This window comes from Armigeres subalbatus, chromosome 2 (genome assembly GCF_024139115.2).
Source record: "Armigeres subalbatus isolate Guangzhou_Male chromosome 2, GZ_Asu_2, whole genome shotgun sequence".
Lineage (NCBI taxonomy): Eukaryota > Metazoa > Arthropoda > Insecta > Diptera > Culicidae > Armigeres > Armigeres subalbatus.
This window is the reverse complement of record NC_085140.1, coordinates 20,855,590-20,879,272: the sequence shown is the minus strand read 5'-3', so window position 1 is coordinate 20,879,272 and position 23,683 is coordinate 20,855,590. Positions and strand designations below refer to the sequence as shown.

Below are 23,683 nucleotides of genomic sequence, written 5' to 3'. Positions count from 1 at the left end.
TTGGTGCACTTCTTGTGGCTTTGAACTGAGATATCGGTAGCGTATTGAGGTTGCATTCCACTTCGAAGAAAATGGTTTGGGTGGATGCAACGGTCCCAGGGATGTAAAACTTATTCTGACCAGGATTATATTCATTCCTTGGAAACACTTTCAGAAGCTGAATTGAAAAGTGTAAAATAATAAGTAGGAAGTGATGCACGGCAAATCTCCCTAAAATGCTATTACGACCTCATATGTACTTTCCTGGTTACATCTTAAATGTAATTTTTCAGGCACCATCATCATCACCCATCACTAGGTGATGTTGTTAATTTAGTTTCCGCAAATTTGCATTGTTTCCGACCAAGCCAACAGCAACAATATTTAAGAACCAATTTGGAACTTCACATAAAAGCAGAAAAGTCGTTTCGTATTAGAAGTGATGAACTGATCTCTGTGTCAAAATTTAGAAATATAAAGTTAAACAAATCGTTTTAAATATATCATTAATATGCAGTTAGAAGTTGTCTCGAAGCTGTTTTGTAACATGGACGCTTTATCAGCCAATGAAGCTCAATCGGCATAACGATTGAATGTGTATGAAATCGCTCCGCTGCCGGTGAGGTTGTTGTTTGCTTCGTTTCGGAGCAGCAACAGCCACCGCGAAATTGTGTTGTTGATTGATTAAAAAGCGATAATATTCATTTCCCTCCACTTTATTTTTTTTCCACTCATGCAGTTCTGCGACAAGTTAGCTGAAGAAGGTTAAGGCAAGTGACGACGACTACGACGACGACGACGGCGCCAAAAGTTGATCCTATCGATGTTAGTGAAGATATTGGCCCAACGCGCAGCTATGCAATGTCAACAGCTTCTGTGCTGCCGTTGTCGTTCATCGCATCGGTCCGTGTGGGAGGCAAAGAGACCATCCCCGTCGGTGACTGTGCCGGTGGGAGGTACGCGGCTGCCAGTAGTGTCCCAAGTACCGAAATCGAACGACAACCATTAGTGCCGGTTCGCTGGATCAGATTAGTCGTTGTTGTGCCAATTGTGGTGTTACGAAGCGGTTAATTGGAGGTGTTGGCTCCGAAAGTGGCGCTGCAGTGATTACCAATTAAGAAGATGGCCTCCAGGGAAGAAAGTGTGGAAAGTGTGGCCACCACCATCGAGGATAAGGAAGCGGTGGTGCGGGTGGTGGGCAAGTGGAAGGGTAAAATGAGTAAATTTCGCATCAGCTACAGTGCATTGGGTATGTCTGAGGAAACGTCCAATTGTTCGCCGTCTGGCAGTTGGAAGGCAATGCGTAATGTTAATTTTCCCCCAGAAACGTACGACGGGACGACACCGGGCGGTGGCGCTGGAGGAAATTGCGGTAGCAGTTACGGTGGAGGACCTAATGGATCCCGGCGGGGGTCCAAGTTCTTCCAGCGGCCGCGATCGATGTCCGCCTGGAGCGATATCAGTCGAAGTAGTATGCGGATGGATGAGAGGTAACTATTTGTAAATATGCGAATGATAATCAAAGGTTTTTGCTGAACATGACTGATGACTTATTAATGATGCAATATTTATTGATATTGAAATGTTTGCATAAGAGCAGAAATAGACAATCGATTGATGCTACATCGATTGGGTGAATGTAATCATTTGCAATATATCCAATGTGCACAGACCATGCTTCAATACTTATTGAAAACATCATGAAATAGGTGAAAATTATTATGCTGTAAAGTTTACAACGTGATTTCCACCAAATGGAACAGTCGTATCTGGCTTTATGATAGATCATGAAGTGGTAACATGTGTTGTCGTTTACATGCTTCCATATAATTTTTTTTGACTAAAGCAAAATTAGAATGTTAAAAAAATTTAAGTATAAGATATTGAGTTCCAAGACTCAAACTAGCATTACAAAATCTTCGAGTGATTATATAGCAATTACTCAGTCCGTGAAATTTAATACATCCCAAATATAAAACACATCCGAAGTGTTCAGTAGTCGAGTAAAAATTAAGTGGGTGAGACGTGAAGATTTGTTATACATCTTTGTATGAAAGCTCTATGTTATGACGCACACGAGATTCGTTCTATTGTGGGTGTATGTATTTGCATTGATTTTTTTTTATTCATTCCTTATTCAGATTAGCATTGGTCGATATCGCATGAATACGGCATCATTATCGATGATTTATTCCGCTGAACACCGTTTGTGTGTAAAGGCCATCTGTCGGTGCGTCGAAACATCGTTTCTCTCATTGCTAGGAAACGAATATGCCGAAACAATATCGCCGCTGGATAGAACGCAGGACCTCCAAATTTCAATAGAATATTTTGTTCAAACAATTATCATGCATGGCTGGACGTTGTATCTGTGTACTTCTCTATTGATGAAAGTTCATGGCAAATGAAAAAGGCACAAGGAAAAAGCTCGAGAAAACAAAATTATTTTAAATTAAACAGCATTGAATTTTCCTACAAAAGGTATCGATATTTTAAATATAATAACATTTTCCCACTCTTCAGAAGTTTTTGCAGTCGAGTGAGTCGAATTCATGCCTCTTGTATACATTTTTTTTCAAACACATCTCCAGAAGGTTCCAACAATTTCGTTTGATACACTCTAATCCTCTCGCTGCCACTGTTTTAAGTTCAACATTTCGTACTCAATTTTATAAGAGAATTTTAACAGTGAACCGGATAGAGGCCGGCGACTTCGTGGAAGGCCACGTAAACGCTGGCTGCACTAGGTGGAATTAGAATTGCACACCCTAAGAGTTCGGGGAAACTGGAAGAACATCGCCCAAGACCGAAGATTATGGAGATTTGCAATACGCCAGACGTAGGTGTATCAACGCTGTAGTAAACCAGCTTGATTTGCTTACAACACCTTCCGAGTCGTTCAAAGAATTTCCAACCCAGAACGTTTGGCAAAACAAAAAAATGTTGATCATAGCCCTAGCTGAGTTTTCAAATCAATTTCAGACTTGCGCTACCTAGCGTTCTTTCCCATTCTTGATCTATTGTTAACAGTTCACAGTTGAAAAGCAGGCCAAGTTCCAGTTGGAACGTAGAGCCATAGAAGAAGAAGAATCCAGAAACATCTATATGGTTGATCCGTAGTGTACGTTGATGATACTGTAGGGTAAGACGGTATAATGCGCTCACCTGGCCAAAACGCCCCACTTTGATTTCTAGAGAACTATAACTAACTAAGGGTCAAAATCAGTTGGTACCCATAAATATTTATAAAACCATCATCCTATGTGAATATGGGGGTATTTTTGTATTACGTAATAAAAATAGTAGAAAAATACAAAATATTACAGTTTTTGTGTAACTTTCAATGTTTGTTTGCTCAACATTCTGAAGCGACGCCAGCATACTGTCCGCAAAACTTGCACTGTAACACTCAGTTGGGAAACCAAATAACTTTTTTCAGTGGTTAATATGATATAAAATTGCTTCCATCTTCAAAAATGTAACGTTTTTCAAAAATATGTTTCACTGGTCAAAACGACCCAGCCCCAGGACAAAAGCGCGGCAAGCTTGCAGCAGTTGCTACCAAATTGCATGGAAACTATTGAAATGTAATTCCAACCTGCTCAAATGGACTTATGTTGGTTTTTTAATGTTAAGCACATAAAATCCATTTTTTAACGACTTTTCAAAAAAGCTTTATTACGTGTTATCGTGTTATCTTTTATATGACTACTCACGGGCAATACACAACTTCCAGGACTACCAAATATCACAAAATTTGCATAAATTGCGTTTGAAAGTAAAAAGTTATCAAAGAGTTGCCTTGGAGGGGGCATATTATACCGTCCTATCCTACATAAAGAAACGAACTTTTACCCTCAGCTTGCACATCCTTGCGCTGACGCCCTGAGGGGCCGAATGGGCGAGTGAAAAGCGAGAAATGGGAAGTAAGAAGTTACAAGTGAAAAGTTATTTCTTCCTTTTTCTTTCTTATTTGTTCTTTCGTTCCTTTTCTTTCTTCGTTCTTCCTTCTTCCATCTTTTATCTAGTTACTTTCTTCCTTCTTGTTTCTTCCCTTTTTTCTTTCTTCTTCCTTTTTCCTTATTCCTTCTTTCTCATTCATTCTTCCTTTTTTTTCTTCGTCTTCCTTCTTTAGTTATCCTTCTTCCTTCCTCTTTCTTTCTTATTTTTCGTTCTATCTTATTCTTCTTTCTTCTAACATCCGCCTTTCTCACTTCTCACTTCTCATTTCTCACTTCCGCTTCGCTTAATTTTCACATTTAATTCTCATTTTTCACTTCTCACTTTTCGATTCTCACTTATCGTTTCACACTTTTCACTTCACACTTCTCACTACTTACTTTTTAGTTCTCACTTCTTGCTTCTCACTTCTCACTCCTCTCTTCTCATTTCTCACTTCTTACTTCCTCCAAGCTCATTTCTCGCATTTAACTTCTCATTTCTCACCTCTCATTTTTCGATTCTCACTTTTCGCTTCTAATTTCTCACTTCACACTTCTCGTTACTTACTTCTTAGTTTTCCCATTTTACTTCTCAATTCCCACTCCTTCCTTATCATTTCTCATTTCTCACCCACTTCTTACATTTCACTTCTTATTTCTCACTTCTCACTTTTTGCTTCTCATTTCACATTTCTTACTTTTCACTTCTAACCAGAGCTGTAAATATTCGATTTTTTTTATGAAGCCCATCGGCCTTCTTTGTCACTTCACTTCTAAACATATTCATATTCGGCTCTGCACCGTCAATTTTCAGAATGAATATGGGTCAGCGAGTATTTATTTGAATATCACAAATTATTAAATAATCGTAAAACTGAACACATTTTTGATGATTTAGATAAATACATAGGGGCATTTTTAGCGTCAAATGTCAATATCATCAAGGCTAATCTTGTTTTATTCGCGCGGAGTTACCATACTCAGTGGTAATCAATTGAATGAATTTATGAAGAAGTAAACTGAGTAAGTCATTCTATGTTTTGAATAATCAAAACACGAATGTCAAAAGTCGGAGTGAATGTGCTTCATGAAAGTGAATATTTTATGCTCTGCTTCTCACACACATACACGGATAGTTAGGAATTTGCTCAGTTCGTTGAGCTGAGTCGACTGGTGTATAACACGATGGGTCTCTGAGCCTTCTATAAAAAAGTTCATTTTTTTAGAGTGAAAGCTAGTTCTTCGGTGTAACAAAGGCAAAAAAATACCATATTGGATGGAATTCGTGGGCTGCACTTAAGAACGAATTGCATCAAAACGCCATCCTCAACGTTCGAAATTCTCCTTTGACGCTTCCATAATTATCATTTGACGCACATCACATAGCGTTACAAACTGCTGCGAGGAAGTTTGAGACACAAACAAATTTTTACGATATTCTTTGTTTGCTTGCAGCGAGAAACTATGTACGTATGCTTGCTTCGGTATTGCCTCTGATTATGTGCGCTGTCAAACTACAACTTTGACACTGCTCAGATTTGTCGTGTCTGTAAAGCGTCAAAAATTATGCAGGTTGGCCCACAACCGTAGACACTCCCTTACGCATACATTGTAGGAAGAGTTGAATACTGAAATGCAATTAAAAGAACCTAGCCAACATTTTTTTTTTAAATTTTTGATTATTTTCATCTAATCCATGTTGTACGCTCAATTTTAAGAGTGACCTACTAAACAGCCATCATTCTTCACTATTATCAATTGACTAATTGATACTTTCATTTTCATTTATTTAGTTAACATCTAAACAGATAACACTGAATCAACAATTTGACGCCACAATGCACGGTTCGAGGCCGCATCTCTCCATCCTCGGATACGCCCCACGCTCGCCAAGTCGTTTTGCACCTGGTCTGCCCATCTCGCTCGCTGCGCTCCACGCCGTCTCGTACCTGCCGGATCGGAAGCGAACACCATCTTTGCAGGGTTGCTGTCCGGCATTCTTGCAACATGTCCTGCCCATCGTACCCTTCCGGCTTTAGCTACCTTCTGGATACTGGGTTCGCCGTAGAGCTGGGCGAGCACCGTCTTCTTGCACACCGCCAAAGATGGTCCTAAGCACCCGTCTCTCGAATACTCCGAGTGCTAGCAAGTCCTCCTCGAGCATTGTCCATGTTTCATGTCCGTAGAGGAAAACCGGTCTTATAAGCGTCTTGTACATGACACATTTGGTGCGGTGGCGAATCTTTTTCGACCGCAGTTTCTTCTGGAGCCCGTAGTACGCCCGACTTCCACAGATGATGCGCCTTCGCATTTCACGACTAACGTTGTTGTCAGCCGTTAGCAAGGATCCGAGGTAGACGAATTCCTCGACCACCTCGAAGGTATCCCCGTCTATCGTAACACTGCTTCCCAGGCGGGCCCTGTCGCGCTCGGTTCCGCCCACAAGCATGTACTTTGTTTTTGACGCATTCACCACCAGTCCAACTTTTGTTGCTTCACGTTTCAGGCGGGTGTACAGTTCTGCCACCTTTGCAAATGTTCGGCCGACAATGTCCATGTCATCCGCGAAGCAAATAAATTGACTGGATCTGTTGAAAATCGTACCCCGGCTGTTACACCCGGCTCTCGCATGACACCTTTTAGCGCAATGTTGAACAACAGGCACGAATGTCCATCACCTTGTCTTAGTCCCCGGCGCGATTCGAACGAACTGGAGTGTTCGCCCGAAATCTTCACACAGTTTTGCACACCATCCACCGTTGCTTTGATCAGTATGGTAAGCTTCCCAGGGAAGCTGTTCTTGTCCATAATTTTCCATAGCTCTACGCGGTCTATACTGTCGTATGCCGTCTTGAAATCAACGAACAGATGGTGCGTTGGGACCTGGTATTCACGGCATTTTTGAAGGATTTGCCGTACAGTAAAGATCTGGTCCGTTGTCGAGCGGCCGTCAACGAAGCCGGCTTGATAACTTCCCACGAACTCGTTCACTAATGGTTACAGACGACGGAAGATGATCTGGGATATCACTTTGTAGGCGGCATTAAGGATGGTGAGCGCTCGAAAGTTCTCACACTCCAGTTTATCACCTTTCTTGTAGATGGGGCATATAACCCCTTCCTTCCACTCCTCCGGTAGCTGTTCGGTTTCCCAGATTCTGACTATCAGTTTGTGCAGGCAAGTGGCCAACTTTTCCGAGCCCATCTTGATGAGCTCAGCTCCGATACCATCCTTACCAGCTGCTTTATTGGTCTTTAGCTGTTGAATGGCATCTTTAACTTCCCTTAAGGTGGGGGCTGGTTGGCTTCCATCGTCCGCTGAACTGACGTAGTCATCTCCTCCGCTGCCTTGACTTTCACTGCCTGTACTCTTAGCGCCATTCATATGTTCCTCGTAGTGCTGCTTCCACCTTTCGATCACCACACGTTCGTCCGTCAAGATGCTCCCATCCTTATCCCGGCACATTTCGGCTCGCGGCACGAAGCCTTTGCGGGATGCGTTGAGCTTCTGATAGAACTTGAGTGTATCTTGAGAACGGCACAGCTGTTCCATCTCCTCGCACTCCGCTTCTTCCAGGGGGCGTTTCTTCTCCTGAAAAAGGCGGGTCTGCTGTCTCCGCTTCCATCTATAACGTTCCACGTTCTGCCGGGTACCTTGCTGCAGCGCGACCGCCCGCGCTGCGTCCTTCTCCTCCAGAATCTGTCTGCACTCTTCGTCGAACCAATCGTTGCGTCGACTTCGACCCATATACCCGACGTTGTTCTCCGCTGCGTCGTTTATGGCTTTGACTGTATTCCAGCAGTCCTCAAGAGGGGCCCATCGAGCTCACCCTCTTCCGACAACGCTGCCTCGAGATGCTGCACGTATGCAGTGGCGACAACAGGTTGCTACAGTCGCTCTAGGTCGTACCGCGGCGGTCGTCGGTATCGAACATTGTTGATGACGGATAGTTTTGGGCGCAGTTTAACCATCACCAGATAGTGGTCAGAGTCGATGTTAGCGCCACGATATGTCCTGACGTCGATAATGTCGGAGAAGTACCGTCCATCAATCAGAACGTGGTCGATTTGTGATTCTGTCTGCAGTGGTGATCTCCAGGTGTACCGATACGGGAGGCTGTGTTGGAAGTAGGTGCTACGAATGGCCATATTCTTGGAGGCGGCGAAATCAATTAGTCGTAGGCCGTTTTCGTTCGTCAGCCGGTGAGCGCTGAACTTTCCAATAGTCGGTCTAAACTCCTCCTCTTGGCCAACCTGAGCGTTCAAATCTCCTATGATGATTTTGACGTCGTGGCTTGGGCAGCTGTCGTACTCACGTTCCAGCTGCGCGTAGAATGCGTCCTTATCATCATCAGTGCTTCCGGAGTGTGGGCTATGGACGTTGATTATGCTGAAGTTGAAGAACCGGCCTTTTATCCTCAACCTGCACATTCTTTCATTGATCGGCCACCACCCGATCACGCGCCTTTGCATATCGCCCATCACTATGAAAGCTGTTCCCAGCTCGTGTAGGCTGCCGCAGCTCTGGTAGATGGTATGATTACCTCTAAACGTTCGCACTATTGATCCCTTCCAACAAACCTCCTGCAGCGCTACGATGCCGAATCCACGGTCCTTGAGCACATCGGCGAGTATGCGTGTGCTCCCGATGAAGTTGAGAGATTTGCAGTTCCACGAACCGAGTTTCCAATCGCTAGTCCCTTTTCGTCGCAGTGGTCTTCGCCGATGGTTCCGGTTCGTACTCTATTGTTGATTGTTCGTTGCTTATGATTTTTTAAAGGCTGGCTTGCAGGGCCTGACACCAAACCCCCTAAATTTCCGGAGGACCATTCCTCCTTATTTTCGGTGGACCATGGTGCACAGTTTCACTTAGAGTCCCTCGCTGGCACTCGGACGATGATCAGCCGCCCCTAACATGGAGAACAGACGCTGTTGTGAGCCGATCCTGACATGGAGAACAGACGCTCAATAAGATTTGCACCTCCGGAGAGGAGCAACCCCCCTTCCCTGTCAGCATACGACCATAGTTCCCACCGGGGTTGGTTACCCGATCTTCCCTAAGGTTGCTCGTATCCCGGCCAGCACCGCGGGGAGGTAGGGATAGGAGTTGCTGGGTAAGAGGCTAAGGACCGCGAGATGGGGTCTATTTTATTCCTTCAGGTACGCGAAGTACCAATGGTACGCTTTACCCAGCATTTGCCGTACCTACTTAGTTATACTTAGTTATAAAATTATTCGCAAAATATTACAAATGTTTCATTTGATGATTTAATTACACCCGATTCTGTTTTCACTCGGATTTTTGTTACACGGCCGTGTAAAAAAAATCTCATAATTTTGCTCCATTTTGCATGATTTGTCGAGAAAACATAAAACTTTTTTTTACACGGATTTTCAAATTTTGAACTGAAAACTTTATTTACACGGAACGCATCCCCCGTGTCAAAACAAAAATCGGGTGTATTGGGAAATATGGAAAACACAAGGATAGTGTCGAAAATTGTGTTTGAAAAATGGATGCTTTGGTCGGCCTGTCGAAAGAATGTGTATATTCCTTGGAGGCCCCACACACGCTCCGACGTGTTGTCCAACTTTGACTCCACCCTCAGCAAATTTGGTTCGGTCGCAGTAAAGTCGGACGCGCCGGTGGGCGAATTGTACGACTGTTGGACTTGCTCACAGATGGTCCAACTTCACTCCGACCGAGCCAGATTTCCTGGGGGCGTAGTCAAAGCTTTACAAATGTACAACATGTACCCCTTATAGGTATTGGGATTGCATCCAACAACTGAATGCCCTTGTCTTTACTATGGAGACGCATGGTAGACAAGATTTTCAATGTAAGATATAAGGTATGGACCGCTCAGCGGAGTGTCGTGCGGCTGAAAGGCAGACCGTTTTGAAGGTGGGCGGGTTCAAATCCCGGTCCAATGTAAGTAGGGGAGAACAGTCCAAAATGCACTCCTGGGGCAAAATGGCCTCACTCATGAAATCACTCATATAATCTGTTTTAGTACATTTATGAACGAATATTACCATTACAATTACCATAATTAGTTATCCATCATTGAGTTCCATTGGAAAAAATAAGAAAAATCCCTTCATATTCACTCAAATTTAACGATTTGCTAATCTTCCACCACATCCGTAAGATTGTAGTTCAATCCTGGGTGGCGCGGATAGAATTGATTTGGTTGTCAAACTGAAGCCAAAATTTTCTATTGTGCCGGAGCCAAACATTGAAGATTGTGGTTATGTTCGTTTCTGATCTAATATTGAGAAGTATTGTTATTATTTTGGGAAAAAATAAAAATAAACTTTGTTTGAGTTTTGTATTCTTTGTAACAAATATTCTCACATTATATTTCGAGTGGAAAATTAGTGGGAATGCAACTAAAAGCATTCGTTACGAAATTTCACGAGATTCAGCAGCTGATCGGAGCATGAATGTATGTAAACAATTGTAAAGTCATGTAGAGTCTAGCGCATTTGTGCGCTCTTATGCAGCGTGGAAAAAGAAATTCGAAGAGCGGGAAATGTTTGACAGCCAAGTAACTGCAAAATAATTTTGTTTATGGGAGTGATTTCAAAATATCCCTCTGCTCGCTTGAGCGCAGAAAAGCGGCTCTATCCGCAGTACCCAGGTTCAATCCATTAAGAAAAAAAAAACAAACAACCATGCGTTCACCATTTTACAATTGAGTCATTTTAGACTACCATTCGGGCGTTTTTCCCCAGGCCTATTTTCAAAACTTTTCTTGAATACGTTAGAAAGTCATGAAAACCTTATTGTTTTCAATAGGAGATCATTGTGAAATGTAGCTGGGTTTGTAAATTTGTATTTTTTAAATTATTTTGAATTCCGTTGGCTATACCTTGCCGTGGTAAATTTTAGTGATTCTATACTTTTTCTCTGCTGACAGAATTCATCCGGTTCTCCTAGCCCATTAACTCACAACTGTCATTTTTATTATTTCACGCATGCTGCGACGCAGTAAAGCTGGAATAAAGAAAATAACAGCTGTGTGTCCGTTTTGAGTGTGATGTCCTTGAAAACGTACGAGTAAAATTAGTTTTGGATTCCGAAATGCTTGTTCTTTAAAACTATTTTGCATGCTAAATGGTAGAGGATTATGCGCTAATTCGTTCAGTTCCCTTACTATCATTTACTAATCAACAAGATATTCGCAAATGATGATCAAAATCAACGATTTAAACATTTAGTAAGAAGGTAAAAAGTGTAGACTACGATTTGTAGTCATTCATGTACACGACTCAAAAACAAATGAAAGTTGAAATTATGAAGCATAATTATGCATATTTATTGAGCAAATATCATAACAAGGGGATCAAGTCTCCATAAATTCGATTTTTGCACTGTTTAATTTCATAAAAAAGTGTTGTGATTGTTAACGTTATGCATCATATCTGAAACAGAAACACTACATCAAGCTCGAACCTACTCCTAGACCTGAAAACATGAATTAGCATAAACTGGGAACCAACTTATGCTATCAATTAACTTTATTGTATGTATACTACTTTTTAAAGTTAAGAACAAAATGTGGCAGTTTAGTGGCTTTTGAGAGCAATTGTTGATACGAAAGGCGAAGATTGTAGCAGTATTTCACACAACAGTACAGCAGCAGCAACGAGCAACAGCAGCATTAGAAAACATATTGGCATTCTTGGAGTTGCCCAGGCAGACCCTCCCATAGACTTCTAGGAAGGAATGAAACGTGGATAAACTAAGGATAGGATATAAAGGATAGCTGAGTACTGGGAATAATTACTTTGACTATTAAAAGCACTTCCAGGTATAGGCTGAAGTCATGGGAATAAACAGGATAGGACTCATGAGTAATGTGAAGGAGAAAGAACGGTCATTAGATGGGTACTATTTGAACACAGATAGCTGGTCCAGGTTATCTATTATTATCGCTTTCCCCTCGAGATGAAACATAGATTAACCCATTCTTCACAGAAATCTTGTGCAGTCGTTTTTTGGTTCAAAGCTCAGTAGCAGTGCGTAGAATTGGTATCAGGCAAGTGGTATCAGGCTTTCGTTTATATATATTTGATCTTTTCTGGCATATCCTATGTCGTCCAACGTTAGGGAACGATGATGCAGATACATTTGGAAAAAGTAATCTCTTAATCCACGGAAAACAAATGTATATCTTGTACATCTTTCAAGTTTTTCTAGGAATTCGTCGGGAAATTTCTGTACGAGTTTTCAAGGAAGAACATTAGAATTGTTGAAAGAACTTCCAGAAGAATTTCTGAAGGATATTCCCGCGAAATGCCTGGAGAAACTTCTCAAGAAGTGTTTGAAGGAACTTTCCCAAAGAATTCATGGAGGAACTTCTCGAACAATTCCTGGAGGAGCTTCCCGATAAATTCCTGAAGGAACTACCGAATAAATTACTGGAGGAACATCCTCTTGAGGAGTTCCTGGAGGAACTTCCTGAGTAATTCCCGGGGGAACTTCTTGAGGAATTCCTGGAAGAAGCGCCGGAGGAATTCCTGGAGGAGTTTCTGGAAGAAATCCTGGAGGAACTTTCAGAAGAATTCCTACAGGAACTTCGTCAGAAACTCCTTAATAAAATTCCCTCAGAATTCCAGGAGGAACTTCCGGAAGAATTTTTGAAGAAACTTTCGGGAGGAATTTCTGGAAGAATTACTGGAGGTGCTTCTGTATAACCCTAGCAGCACACATGTTCCACTAAGGTTACTGCAACTCGTATGTGACCGGATTTAGTTTCAAACAAGTTGCTGAAACCGATTTTGCCTGACTTGCGCTGCTCGGGAAGTTCTGGGAGGAGCTTTAGGAAAAAAATTCTTGCTTAACTTGCCGAGGAATTCCTGTAGAAACTTTCGGGATGAATTCTTGGAGGAGCTTTCGGGAGAAACTCATAAAGGAACTTCTGGGAGGATCTAAGGATCGTTCGCAGGTGATTCCACTGGTGGAGAAAATGGTCGGCCATAGGCTGATAACTAAGCAAACCCCCAAGGATGGCATTCTGGTCAAGAAGGTCATGGTGGCGTACAGTGTCAATATCGTTCACGAAACGTGGTATTCATAAACAAACTAATAATGTCTGGAGAAACTTCAAGGAGAAATCCAGGAAGTAACTTCCGGTCGCAACTTCTGAGAGGAATTCCTGATGGAACTTTCGGAAGAGATACTTGGAGGAACTTCTGATGACTTTTTTAAATGAAATTTCCAAGTAATTGGAGAAACTTTCGGGCGGAATCTCTGGAGAACTCCGTGAGAAATTCCTGAAGAGACTTCCGGGAGAAATTCCTGGATGAATGTCTTATTTGGAGAAATAAATGTATTATTTGTCTTATTTGTTATATTTATTTTATTTGTTATATTTGTCTTATTTGTCTTATTTGTCTTATTTGTCTTATTTGTCTTATTTGTCTTATTTGTCTTTGTACGATACTGGACCGTCATGCCCCCAAAGGGTTAAAACCAAGATTTGCTGCAGCGACTACAATCGGACCGTACGGAGAAGGAAGAGACCAAAACAAATTGCGGCTATTGTCCATCACAGTCGTCGTCGAGTCCGGCGTATATGGCTGGATACTGTCTGGTTTTCTATCCACTGTATACCGCGACGATGCCGAGCAGTGTACGAGGATCGAGAGAAATTGGAGCGTGAGATAGATTAGCCGAAGCCATCGCATCGCTGAGCCCAGGTAGTCCAGTAGAGAAACTCTACACGTCTGCGCTGAGCTGACCGCAGGTCAACCGATGACTGAAGAGCAGCTGGTAGTTCCAACCGAATCGCCGACGGTACAACACCGATCCACCCTCCGTTATTTCGTGTTATTGTAGACTAGTTGTAAATGTAGTGTCGAATAAATGTAGTTAAAGTTTAATGTATCGTAGAAAATAAATGTAGTTTCTCGTGGAAATTGTGCCTCTGTAAAACAGTGTGTTGTGTTGTGTCTGGAAAAGAAATCTCCAGGAATCAAGGCCTCCCCAAGTCCCAATCCCAGGAAGGAATCAATCAACTTGGGAGGGACAAAAATGAAGATTCCGTACGTGCTCTACCCGCCCGTCACCAACCCCGCAAACAACAGCAACCAGCCGGTCCCATCAGTGTTGGAGTCGGCAGCCAAATTTAGTCCACTGATCGAAGGAAGGTAAGGGTCGACTACCAAACATTTTGGTCCCAGCGAACCGGATCCGGGAACCAGTAGGAAGGGATATCGCCATCGTTGCTTGGACAAGCAGCGCGGGAATATCGCCATCGCGCCCCTGAAGAATCGCCATCATCAAGATAGAGCACAATTAATTACCCGCCATCGGAGCAAAGTTTGAAAAGGAGCCGCCTTTTGAAGAGGATAAAGGACATCTTAAGTGCGCCAAAACACCATTGAAAGTGCAGCATCAAGCTTGGAACCATTTTGCTGCATAACCCGGAACCCTTTGCTAACTGGACGATTCCCAAGGACCCTAGTGCTACGTTGACCACCGAACCGGAAGGAGTACCCGTTTTCCAGGTAAATACTCAATAGTTCGGTGTATGTCTAGCCGAAGCATTACTTGCATGTTACTAATGCCAACTTTGCGATGCATGCCATTGGATTCATTGCATGAATGAACGAGAACGACAACCGTTATTGAGGACTACGGAATCGTGGATAAAAGCCAACCAGGAAGTTTCGTGTGGACAATCGGTGGACCAACTAGAAGAATTTCCATCACCAGGACGAATTTAGCATTGGACGGGTGCTGTGAACAGTAGTGGAAGAGGAGGAGTCATCCTACTCCCTTCTAGCCCTGACAATTGAACTGCTCGTTAGAGCAAGTCTGCTGATTATCAACCCAAATTGCATTCTCGACTTTCGGACATGGTTTTGCGGAGTTGTTAGTCCTCCAGGTTAGTTCTACGGTATATGTCCTACCGAAGCTATTTCTACGGATATTACATACACACATTTCCTCTTCATACCGCCACAAATAACAAATTTGGAACTGAGTACGTGGAAACGATCGCTGAAATTTTCTCGCTTTTGGTCTGGATTTTCGGATAACGGGTTTGGTGCCGCTGTTGTTCCTCCAGGTAGGTTGCAACAGTATATGCCCGGCCGAAGCCAAGGTTTATTTGGATATTACACCAAAACTTCTCCTCTTCTTTCGAACTAAATTGCAACTTGAGCCGTTATTAAACCGATTTGGATGTGGCGTCGTTGGGCCTTACGATTGAGTGTTGGATAACCAGAACAGTTACCTGTTTTGCCAGGTCAGTAATATAGGACAGTATATGTCCGCCGAAGCAAGACTACACGCGGCATACTACACCATCTTCTCTTCTACCAATCGATCGACGTCTCACCATGGCACCGACTACCAGGAAAGCTTCATCCTGAAGCAGCAGAAACTACAGCTGGAGGAAATAACGGCTTCCTTCGACGACATTGGAAAATTCATCGAAGGATTCAGCGATAAGACAACTTCGTCACAAGTTGAAGTTCGCTTAGAAATAATTGATGATTTGTGGGAGAAATTTAGTGAGGCTTTAGTTGAACTAAAGTCACACGAAGATTTTGAAGATGAGGAGAAGTATTTCGACAAACTGCGAAAGAAAATCAGCGAGCTTTACTACGAAGGGAAGTCTCTGCTTAAGGACAAGGCGAAGGAACTCCATGAGCCGGCTAATTTGGAGCAATCCGTTCGTGATCCAGCGATACAGGGTCACCCAGACCATATTCGTTTGCCGCAGATAAACCTCCAAATGTTCAACGGTGAAATTGATGAGTGGTTAAGCTTCCGGGACTTGTTCACTTCGTTGATCCATTGGAGAACTGACTTGCCAGAGGTAGAGAAGTTCCATTACCTGAAAGGGTGTCTTCAGGGTGAGCCGAAGGGTCTGGTAGACTCTTTGAAAATAACCAGGGCGAATTACCAGATTGCTTGGGATATTCTGTGCAAGTGGTAAAACAATTACAGTTGCCAAAGAAGAAGCAAGTCCAAGCCTTGTTCTAGCTTCCAACACTCTCCAGGGAATCGGTGACCGAGCTGCGAACTCTTGTGGAAGGATTTGATCGAATCGTCCAAACTCTCGATCAAATCATACAGCCAGCGGATTACAAAACCTTCTACTGGTAAATCTCCTCGTTATCAGGCTGGATCCATACACTCGACGTGCTTGGGAGGAGTTTGCGGCTTCCAAGGAGCAAGATGCATTAGAAGACATCACCGAGTTTCTTCGCAAGCGAATCCAGGTACTCGATTCGCTCCCGCCAAGGCAGGCGGAACCCAAGGCTCTAAGCCAACATACGCTTCCACTTAAACCCAGAGCGACAGCAGTGAAGACTAGCTACAATTCGGTGCAATCCACCGGAGGAAGATGCGTGGCTTGTAAGGACAACCACCTTCTACACCAATGTTCCGCATTCCTACAACTTTCCGTGGCGGACAGAGATGCACTGCTGAAATCCAATGGACTTTGCCGAAATTGCTTCCGATCTGGTCATCAAGCGAAGGATTGCCAATCCAAGTTTTCCTGTCGGATTTGCAAGAAGCGGCACCACACCCGAATCTGCTTCAAATCTGAGAAGGAAAATGCTGCAATGGTTGTAGCAGTTGCTGAAAGCAGCCGTCCTTCTAACTCCAAGGGCTTCCAAGGCTCCTATACTACCCACGTGGCCAACATGACGGCCATGGACGTTTCGACATGCAACGCTACCCAGAAGGTTTCATCGAGAATTTGCTTGTGACAGCGGTGATCGTTGTCGAGGATGACATCGGTGCAAGGTTCAGCGCACGGGCGCTCTTGGATTCAGGCTCGGAACGATTAGCCCAAAGGATGAAAGTCTCCAGGAACAAGGTCGACGTTTCAATTCGCGGAATAGGACAAGGAACAGCCAAGGTCAAGCAAACAATCCAAATGGTGGTGCGCTCGCGAGTCTCGGATTTCTCGCGGGAGATGGAGTTCCTTGTGTTACCCAAGGTCACTGTTGATCTACCCACAACTACAATTAGCACGGAAGGGTGGACTATACCAGACGGTATTCAACTGGCGGATCCGTCGTTTTTCCAATCCAAGGAAGTCGATATTGTCCTGGGCATCGAGGCTTTCTTCGAATTCTTCGAAACCGGACGAAGAATTTCGATAGGAACAGAGCTACCAAGCCTCACTGAATCCGTATTCGGTTGGGTGGTTTGTGGTGGCTCATCTTCTACCAAATCCCTTCAAATAGGCTGCCATTTCTCAGCCACATCCAAGCTCGAAAAACTAATTGAGCGGTTCTGGTCATGCGAAGAGGTGGAATTCCCAAACTCCCATTCTCCGGAGGAAAAAATGTGTGAAGATTTGTTCCAGAAAGGAGTACGAAGAGGTGCAGATGGTCGGTACACTGTTCCTCTACCCAAAAACGAAGACGTGCTTTCCAAATTGGGCGAGTCACGAGACATCGCATTCCGACGTCTTCTCGGAACCGAACGCAGGCTGGCAAGGGATGCCAATTTGCGTAACCAGTACGTCACATTTATGGACGAATACTTGAAGTTAGGACACATGCGGAAAGTCGAAGATGATACCGAGGAGCCAGTCAAAAGGTGTTATCTACCCCACCATCCGGTGGTCAAGGAGGCTAGTACCACCACCAAGGTCAGAGTGGTCTTCGATGCTTCGTGCAAGACGTCAACCGGAGTTTCGTTGAATGATGCACTTCTGGTGGGACCAGTTGTGCAGGAAGACTTGAGATCTATTATTCTACGGAGTCGGACGAAACAGATTCTCCTCGTATCGGACGTAGAGAAAATGTTCCGACAAATTCTAACTACGCCAACGGATCGACCTTTGCAGTCGATACTCTATCGATTCACACCTCAGGAAGAAGTTACGGTGTATGAGCTAAACACTGTGACTTATGGGACAAAACCAGCTCCCTTCCTAGCAACTCGCACGCTTCAGCAGTTGGCTACTGATGAAGAATCCCATTATCCGCTCGCAGCCAAGGCAATCCTCGAAGACGTATATATGGATGACGTCATCACTGGTACGGACGACGTCAGCACTGCTATTTCCGTCAGAACTCAGTTGACGGAGATTATGGAAAGCGGAGGTTTCAAGCTTAGAAAGTGGTCCTGCAATGAACCCGCAGTTTTGAAAGACAGTCCAACAGAAAAATTTGGATGTTCAAGACAGCTCTGGCGTTGATTTAGAGCCGGGCCAATACGTGAAAACGTTGGGCTTAACGTTGATGCCTGCTACCGATACCCTTCGATTCTAGTTCCAGATTCTCCTGCTAGATTCGGACATTTCACATACAAAACGTCATATCCTATCGCTCATCGCCACACTCTTCGACCCCCTCGGACTTATTGGCGCCACGAAGGTGGCCGTAAAGATCATAATGCAGCAACTGTGGACACTGCAAGGCACGAATGGTGATCGCTTAGGCTGGGACGAACCAGTTCCTTCAATGGTGGGTGAGATCTGGTGGAAATTTCAGGAAAAACTGCCACTCCTTAATAACATTCGTGTCGACCGCTGTGCTGTTATTCCAAATGCAGTTTTGGTGGAACTGCATTGTTTCTCCGACGCTTCTGAGAAGGCTTACGGTGGCTGTATCTACCTTAGAAGTCAAGACGCGAACGGAAAAATCATGACGCGACTATTGTCATCCAGATCGAAGGTAGCTCCCCTTCAAAGTCAGTCGATCCCACGACTTGAATTATGCGGCGCGCTCCTTCTATCACAATTATACGAGAAGGTTCAAACCTCTACAAGATTGTCAGTTCCAGCATACTTTTGGACAGATTCAACGTGTGTGCTACGTTGGATTGCTGCGCCACCCACGACATGGACCACATTCGTTGCCAACCGTGTGGCGAAGATCCAAGCCATTACAGATGGATGTGTTTGGAGACACGTACCCGGAATTAGCAATCCTGCCGACCTAATATCTCGAGGACTATCACCTGAAGACATTGTCAAAACGAACTTTGGTGGAATGGTCCAGGTTGGTTGCAGAATTCTTCAGAAATGTGGCCTGGTGGAACTACAGAAGATCTTGAAGTAGGAGAAGAAGAAAGACGACGGACTGTCGTTGCGTGCACCATGTCACCCGAAGCGGATTTCAACGAAATGTACCTCAGCAAGTTTGGTTCGTACTCAGACCTGATTCGTCGAACGGCATACTGGTTGCGGTTGATCAAGCTTTTACGAGTTCCAAGAGAACAGCGATCTGAAACCGGTTTCTTGAAGTGTGCAGAAATGAAGGCAGCAGAGCAAGCTATAATTCGTAGTGTGCAGCGAGAAGTCTTTGCAGATGAATTGAAGTTGCTTGAGAAAGGAGATTCCGTGTCGAGAAGGTCACCGCTAAGGTGGTTTCATCCATACATCTGCAAAGAAGGAATGATTAGAGTAGGAGGAAGACTGAAATATTCAGAAGAACTAGAAGATACTAAACACCCAGTAGTAATACCAGCTAGGCATCGACTAACTCGAATGATAATGGAGCATTTTCACAAAACTCTCCTGCACGCTGGCCCACAATTACTATTGGGAGTAGTTCGGCAACAATTCTGGCCTCTAGGCGGGAGAAACGTAGCGAGACAGGTAGTACATCGATGTTTGCGATGCTACCGTACAAAACCATCCACCGTCCAGCAGTTTATGGGTGAATTGCCATCCCCACGCGTAATCGTTTCCCGTCCATTTACTAAAACCGGCGTAGACTATTTTGGACCCGTCTACATCCGACCAGCTCCAAGACGAACTGCAGTAAAGGCTTACGTAGCTGTATTTGTTTGCCTCTGTACCAAAGCGGTACACCTAGAGCTTGTCACCGATCTCTACGGAACGTTTCCTTCAAGCTCTGAGACGATTTATTGCACGTCGAGGAAGGCCATCCGACATTTATTCAGATAATGGCACCAATTTTGTTGGCGCCAGAAATCAACTGACCGAACTTTTCCGTATGTTTAAGGACAACCAGCACCATGACCGTGTCACCACCGAGCTTGCCGAAATGGAGTACAGTGGCATTTCATACCGCCGAAAGCGCCACATTTTGGTGGTCTCTGGGAGGCAGCAGTCCGATCTGCGAAAATCATCTACTGAAGGTGATCGGAGAAACTGTTGTCTCATCAGAAGATTATGCTACACTGCTGGCACAAGTCGAAGCCTGTCTTAATTCCCGTCCATTGGTTCCTATGTCTGATGATCCTGACGATTTACAGCCTTTAACTCCTGCACATTTCCTGGTGGGCTCGTCATTGCAATCCCTTCCTGACGTCAATATGAAAGCTGTTTCGTCGAATCGGCTGAATCAGTATCAACTAATCCAACAGAAACTCCAACACTTCTGGAACCGATGGAAGCGCGAATATTTGATCCAATTACAAGCTCGAACTAAACGATGGAAGCCAGCTATCCCAGTGCAACCAGGAAAACTGGTCGTAATCAAGGATGAAAACGCTCCGCCGATCCGCTGGAAAATAGGAAGAATTATTGCTTTGCATCCCGGAGAAGACAATGTTACCAGAGTTGTTACTGTGAAGACTGCCACCGGTGAACTCAAGCGTCCGGTGGAAAAGATTTGTATTCTGCCCATTCCTGTGAACGATGAGCTAGACTGCAACCACGACCATGAGAATGCTCAGTTATAATCCCAATCCGATTCCTTTCCAAACTCCTTTCCAGTCGAAGAGGCTTCTTTCTTTCTTTGCAGAAATTTCACTATTTCTGGGTGGTTGAGGAAGTACGATACTGGACCGTCATGCCCCAAAGGGTTAAAACCAAGATTTGCTGCAGCGACTACAATCGGACCGTACGGAGAAGGAAGAGACCAAAACAAATTGCGGCTATTGTCCATCACAGTCGTCGTCGAGTCCGGCGTATATGGCTGGATACTGTCTGGTTTTCTATCCACTGTATACCGCGACGATGCCGAGCAGTGTACGAGGATCGAGAGAAATTGGAGCGTGAGATAGATTAGCCGAAGCCATCGCATCGCTGAGCCCAGGTAGTCCAGTAGAGAAACTCTACACGTCTGCGCTGAGCTGACCGCAGGTCAACCGATGACTGAAGAGCAGCTGGTAGTTCCAACTGAATCGCCGACGGTACAACACCGATCCACCCTCCGTTATTTCGTGTTATTGTAGACTAGTTGTAAATGTAGTGTCGAATAAATGTAGTTAAAGTTTAATGTATCGTAGAAAATAAATGTAGTTTCTCGTGGAAATTGTGCCTCTGTAAAACAGTGTGTTGTGTTGTGTCTGGAAAAGAAATCTCCAGGAATCAAGGCCTCCCCAAGTCCCAATCCCAGGAAGGAATCAAGCAACTTGGGAGGGACAAAAATTGAAGATTCCGTACGTGCTCTACCCGCCCTTCACCAACCCCGCAAACAACAGCAACCAGCCGGTCCCATCAGTGTTGGAGTCGGCAGCCAAATTTAGTCCACTGATCGAAGGAAGGTAAGGGTCGACTACCAAACAGTCTTATTTGTCTTATTTGTCTTATTTGTCTTATTTGTCTTATTTGTCTTATTTGTCTTATTTGTCTTATTTGTCTTATTTGTCTTATTTGTCTTATTTGTCTTATTTGTCTTATTTGTCTTATTTGTCTTATTTGTCTTATTTGTCTTATTTGTCTTATTTGTCTTATTTGTCTTATTTGTCTTATTTGTCTTATTTGTCTTATTTGTCTTATTTGTCTTATTTGTCTTATTTGTCTTATTTGTCTTATTTGTCTTATTTGTCTTATTTGTCTTATTTGTCTTATTTGTCTTATTTGTCTTATTTGTCTTATTTGTCTTATTTGTCTTATTTGTCTTATTTGTCTTGTCTTATTTGTCTTATTTGTCTTATTTGTCTTATTTGTCTTATTTGTCTTATTTGTCTTATTTGTCTTATTTGTCTTATTTGTCTTATTTGTCTTATTTGTCTTATTTGTCTTATTTGTCTTATTTGTCTTATTTGTCTTATTTGTCTTATTTGTCTTATTTGTCTTATTTGTCTTATTTGTCTTATTTGTCTTATTTGTCTTATTTGTCTTATTTGTCTTATTTGTCTTATTTGTCTTATTTGTCTTATTTGTCTTATTTGTCTTATTTGTCTTATTTGTCTTATTTGTCTTATTTGTCTTATTTGTCTTATTTGTCTTATTTGTCTTATTTGTCTTATTTGTCTTATTTGTCTTATTTGTCTTATTTGTCTTATTTGTCTTATTTGTCTTATTTGTCTTATTTGTCTTATTTGTCTTATTTGTCTTATTTGTCTTATTTATCTTATTTGTCTTATTTGTCTTATTTGTCTTATTTGTCTTATTTGTCTTATTTGTCTTATTTGTCTTATTTGTCTTATTTGTCTTATTTGTCTTATTTGTCTTATTTGTCTTATTTGTCTTATTTGTCTTATTTGTCTTATTTGTCTTATTTGTGTTATTTGTGTTAGTTGTCTTATTTGTCTTATTTGGTCGGGGTTCAGCCAAACCGCATCAAGCGGCTTTTTGACTGACTTGAAATAGGGGCACGGTAGGTATTTTCGTCTGTTCGTCATAGTCTCGAAAACCAATAAAAGAGACGCTTTTTTGTAAAATTCATACGTACCAAATCGTAAGCTCAGGAGAAACGTTGTGCTATAGTGGAGTTTTAGCAAATGTACGTTGCTTTCGTTGGTTTTAGCCCCTACGACGATGGACGGAAATACCTGCCGTGTCCCTATTTTGTTCGCACAAGAAACACGGGAATCATTCCATATCAACTCAACACGTATATTTGATGTATGATATCCTCAGTTATGAGGTTGGGGGATATTCGATATAATTTACGATCAATTACATCCGCTAAACGAAAGGTTGGCAGAAGAAAAGGGTGATTTTTTGTTGGCGCTTGGTGTGTTTTGGCAGAATCCCGACCATTTGTCTTATTTTTGGGATGATGGCCTTACTATTCCGACCAACTTTGTTAGAACATTTTTTTTTCTTAAAAATAAAGTTTTGGCTTAGATTGCATCTTTACTCGTAAAACTGTATCCTGTACCATAGCACCGGGCCGGGAGTGCGTGGAAGAGTACTCCTGACAGAATCAAGTTTCAAAGTGCTCGCGTTTTCGGGGGGACCCCCGTCGCTACGGGGGCGGCGGACGACTGCCATTATTGTGGAGTCAGCCTTGCTGCGTCGCAGAGTACGTGAAATAATAATAATGACAGTTATGCGTTGCTTACTTATCGAGTGGTGTGCCCCCGAAAACGCGAGCACTTTGAAACTTTGATTCTGTCAGGAGTGACCTTAAGGACGAACTTTTCGGAGTCAAATATTTTCACACCTCGCGTTTTCAAGGGCACCACCAAGATGAATACACAGCTAGGTGTTCCAATCTGCCAAATTCACGATTCAACCATCTTGGATTTTAGTATGGGAGAGCCAGCCGGTTTGTTTATGTTTTGCACCGAAAATGAATTTTTCACCCCCGCCTTCTTCTCGTCCATAAATTGGGCAGATTGAAACACCTAGCTGTGTATTCATCTTGGGCACCACTGTCAATGCTGAATCAACGAGCAGCTGTCATCTTTTTATTTTATGCTTACTGCGACGCAGCAAAGCCAAAATAAAAAGACCACTGTTATTCGTTGCTTCTTCATTAAGATTGGTGTCTCTGAAAATGCGAAAATGCAATTTTTTTTGGATTATGGACAGTTTTACTTCGGTTGAAGTGTTTATAAGGTACACGGAATGGGGGCTAATGATCGATGATATTCCAATATTTTTGTTGACTTACAAAGTTTCCATAATG

General features: G+C 43.2%; 1 protein-coding gene across 1 annotated transcript in view; it reads left to right on the top strand.

The window, feature by feature from the left end:
* Positions 1-1,347: 1,347 nt before the first annotated feature.
* LOC134218133 (potassium channel subfamily T member 2) overlaps positions 1,348-23,683 on the top strand; it is a 651,711-nt gene continuing 629,375 nt past the window's right edge. The window contains exon 1 of the mRNA XM_062697009.1: positions 1,348-1,469. Within this exon, the coding sequence (XP_062552993.1) occupies positions 1,420-1,469 (50 nt within the window). The 5' untranslated portion in view covers positions 1,348-1,419. The remainder of the gene's footprint in view (positions 1,470-23,683) is intronic.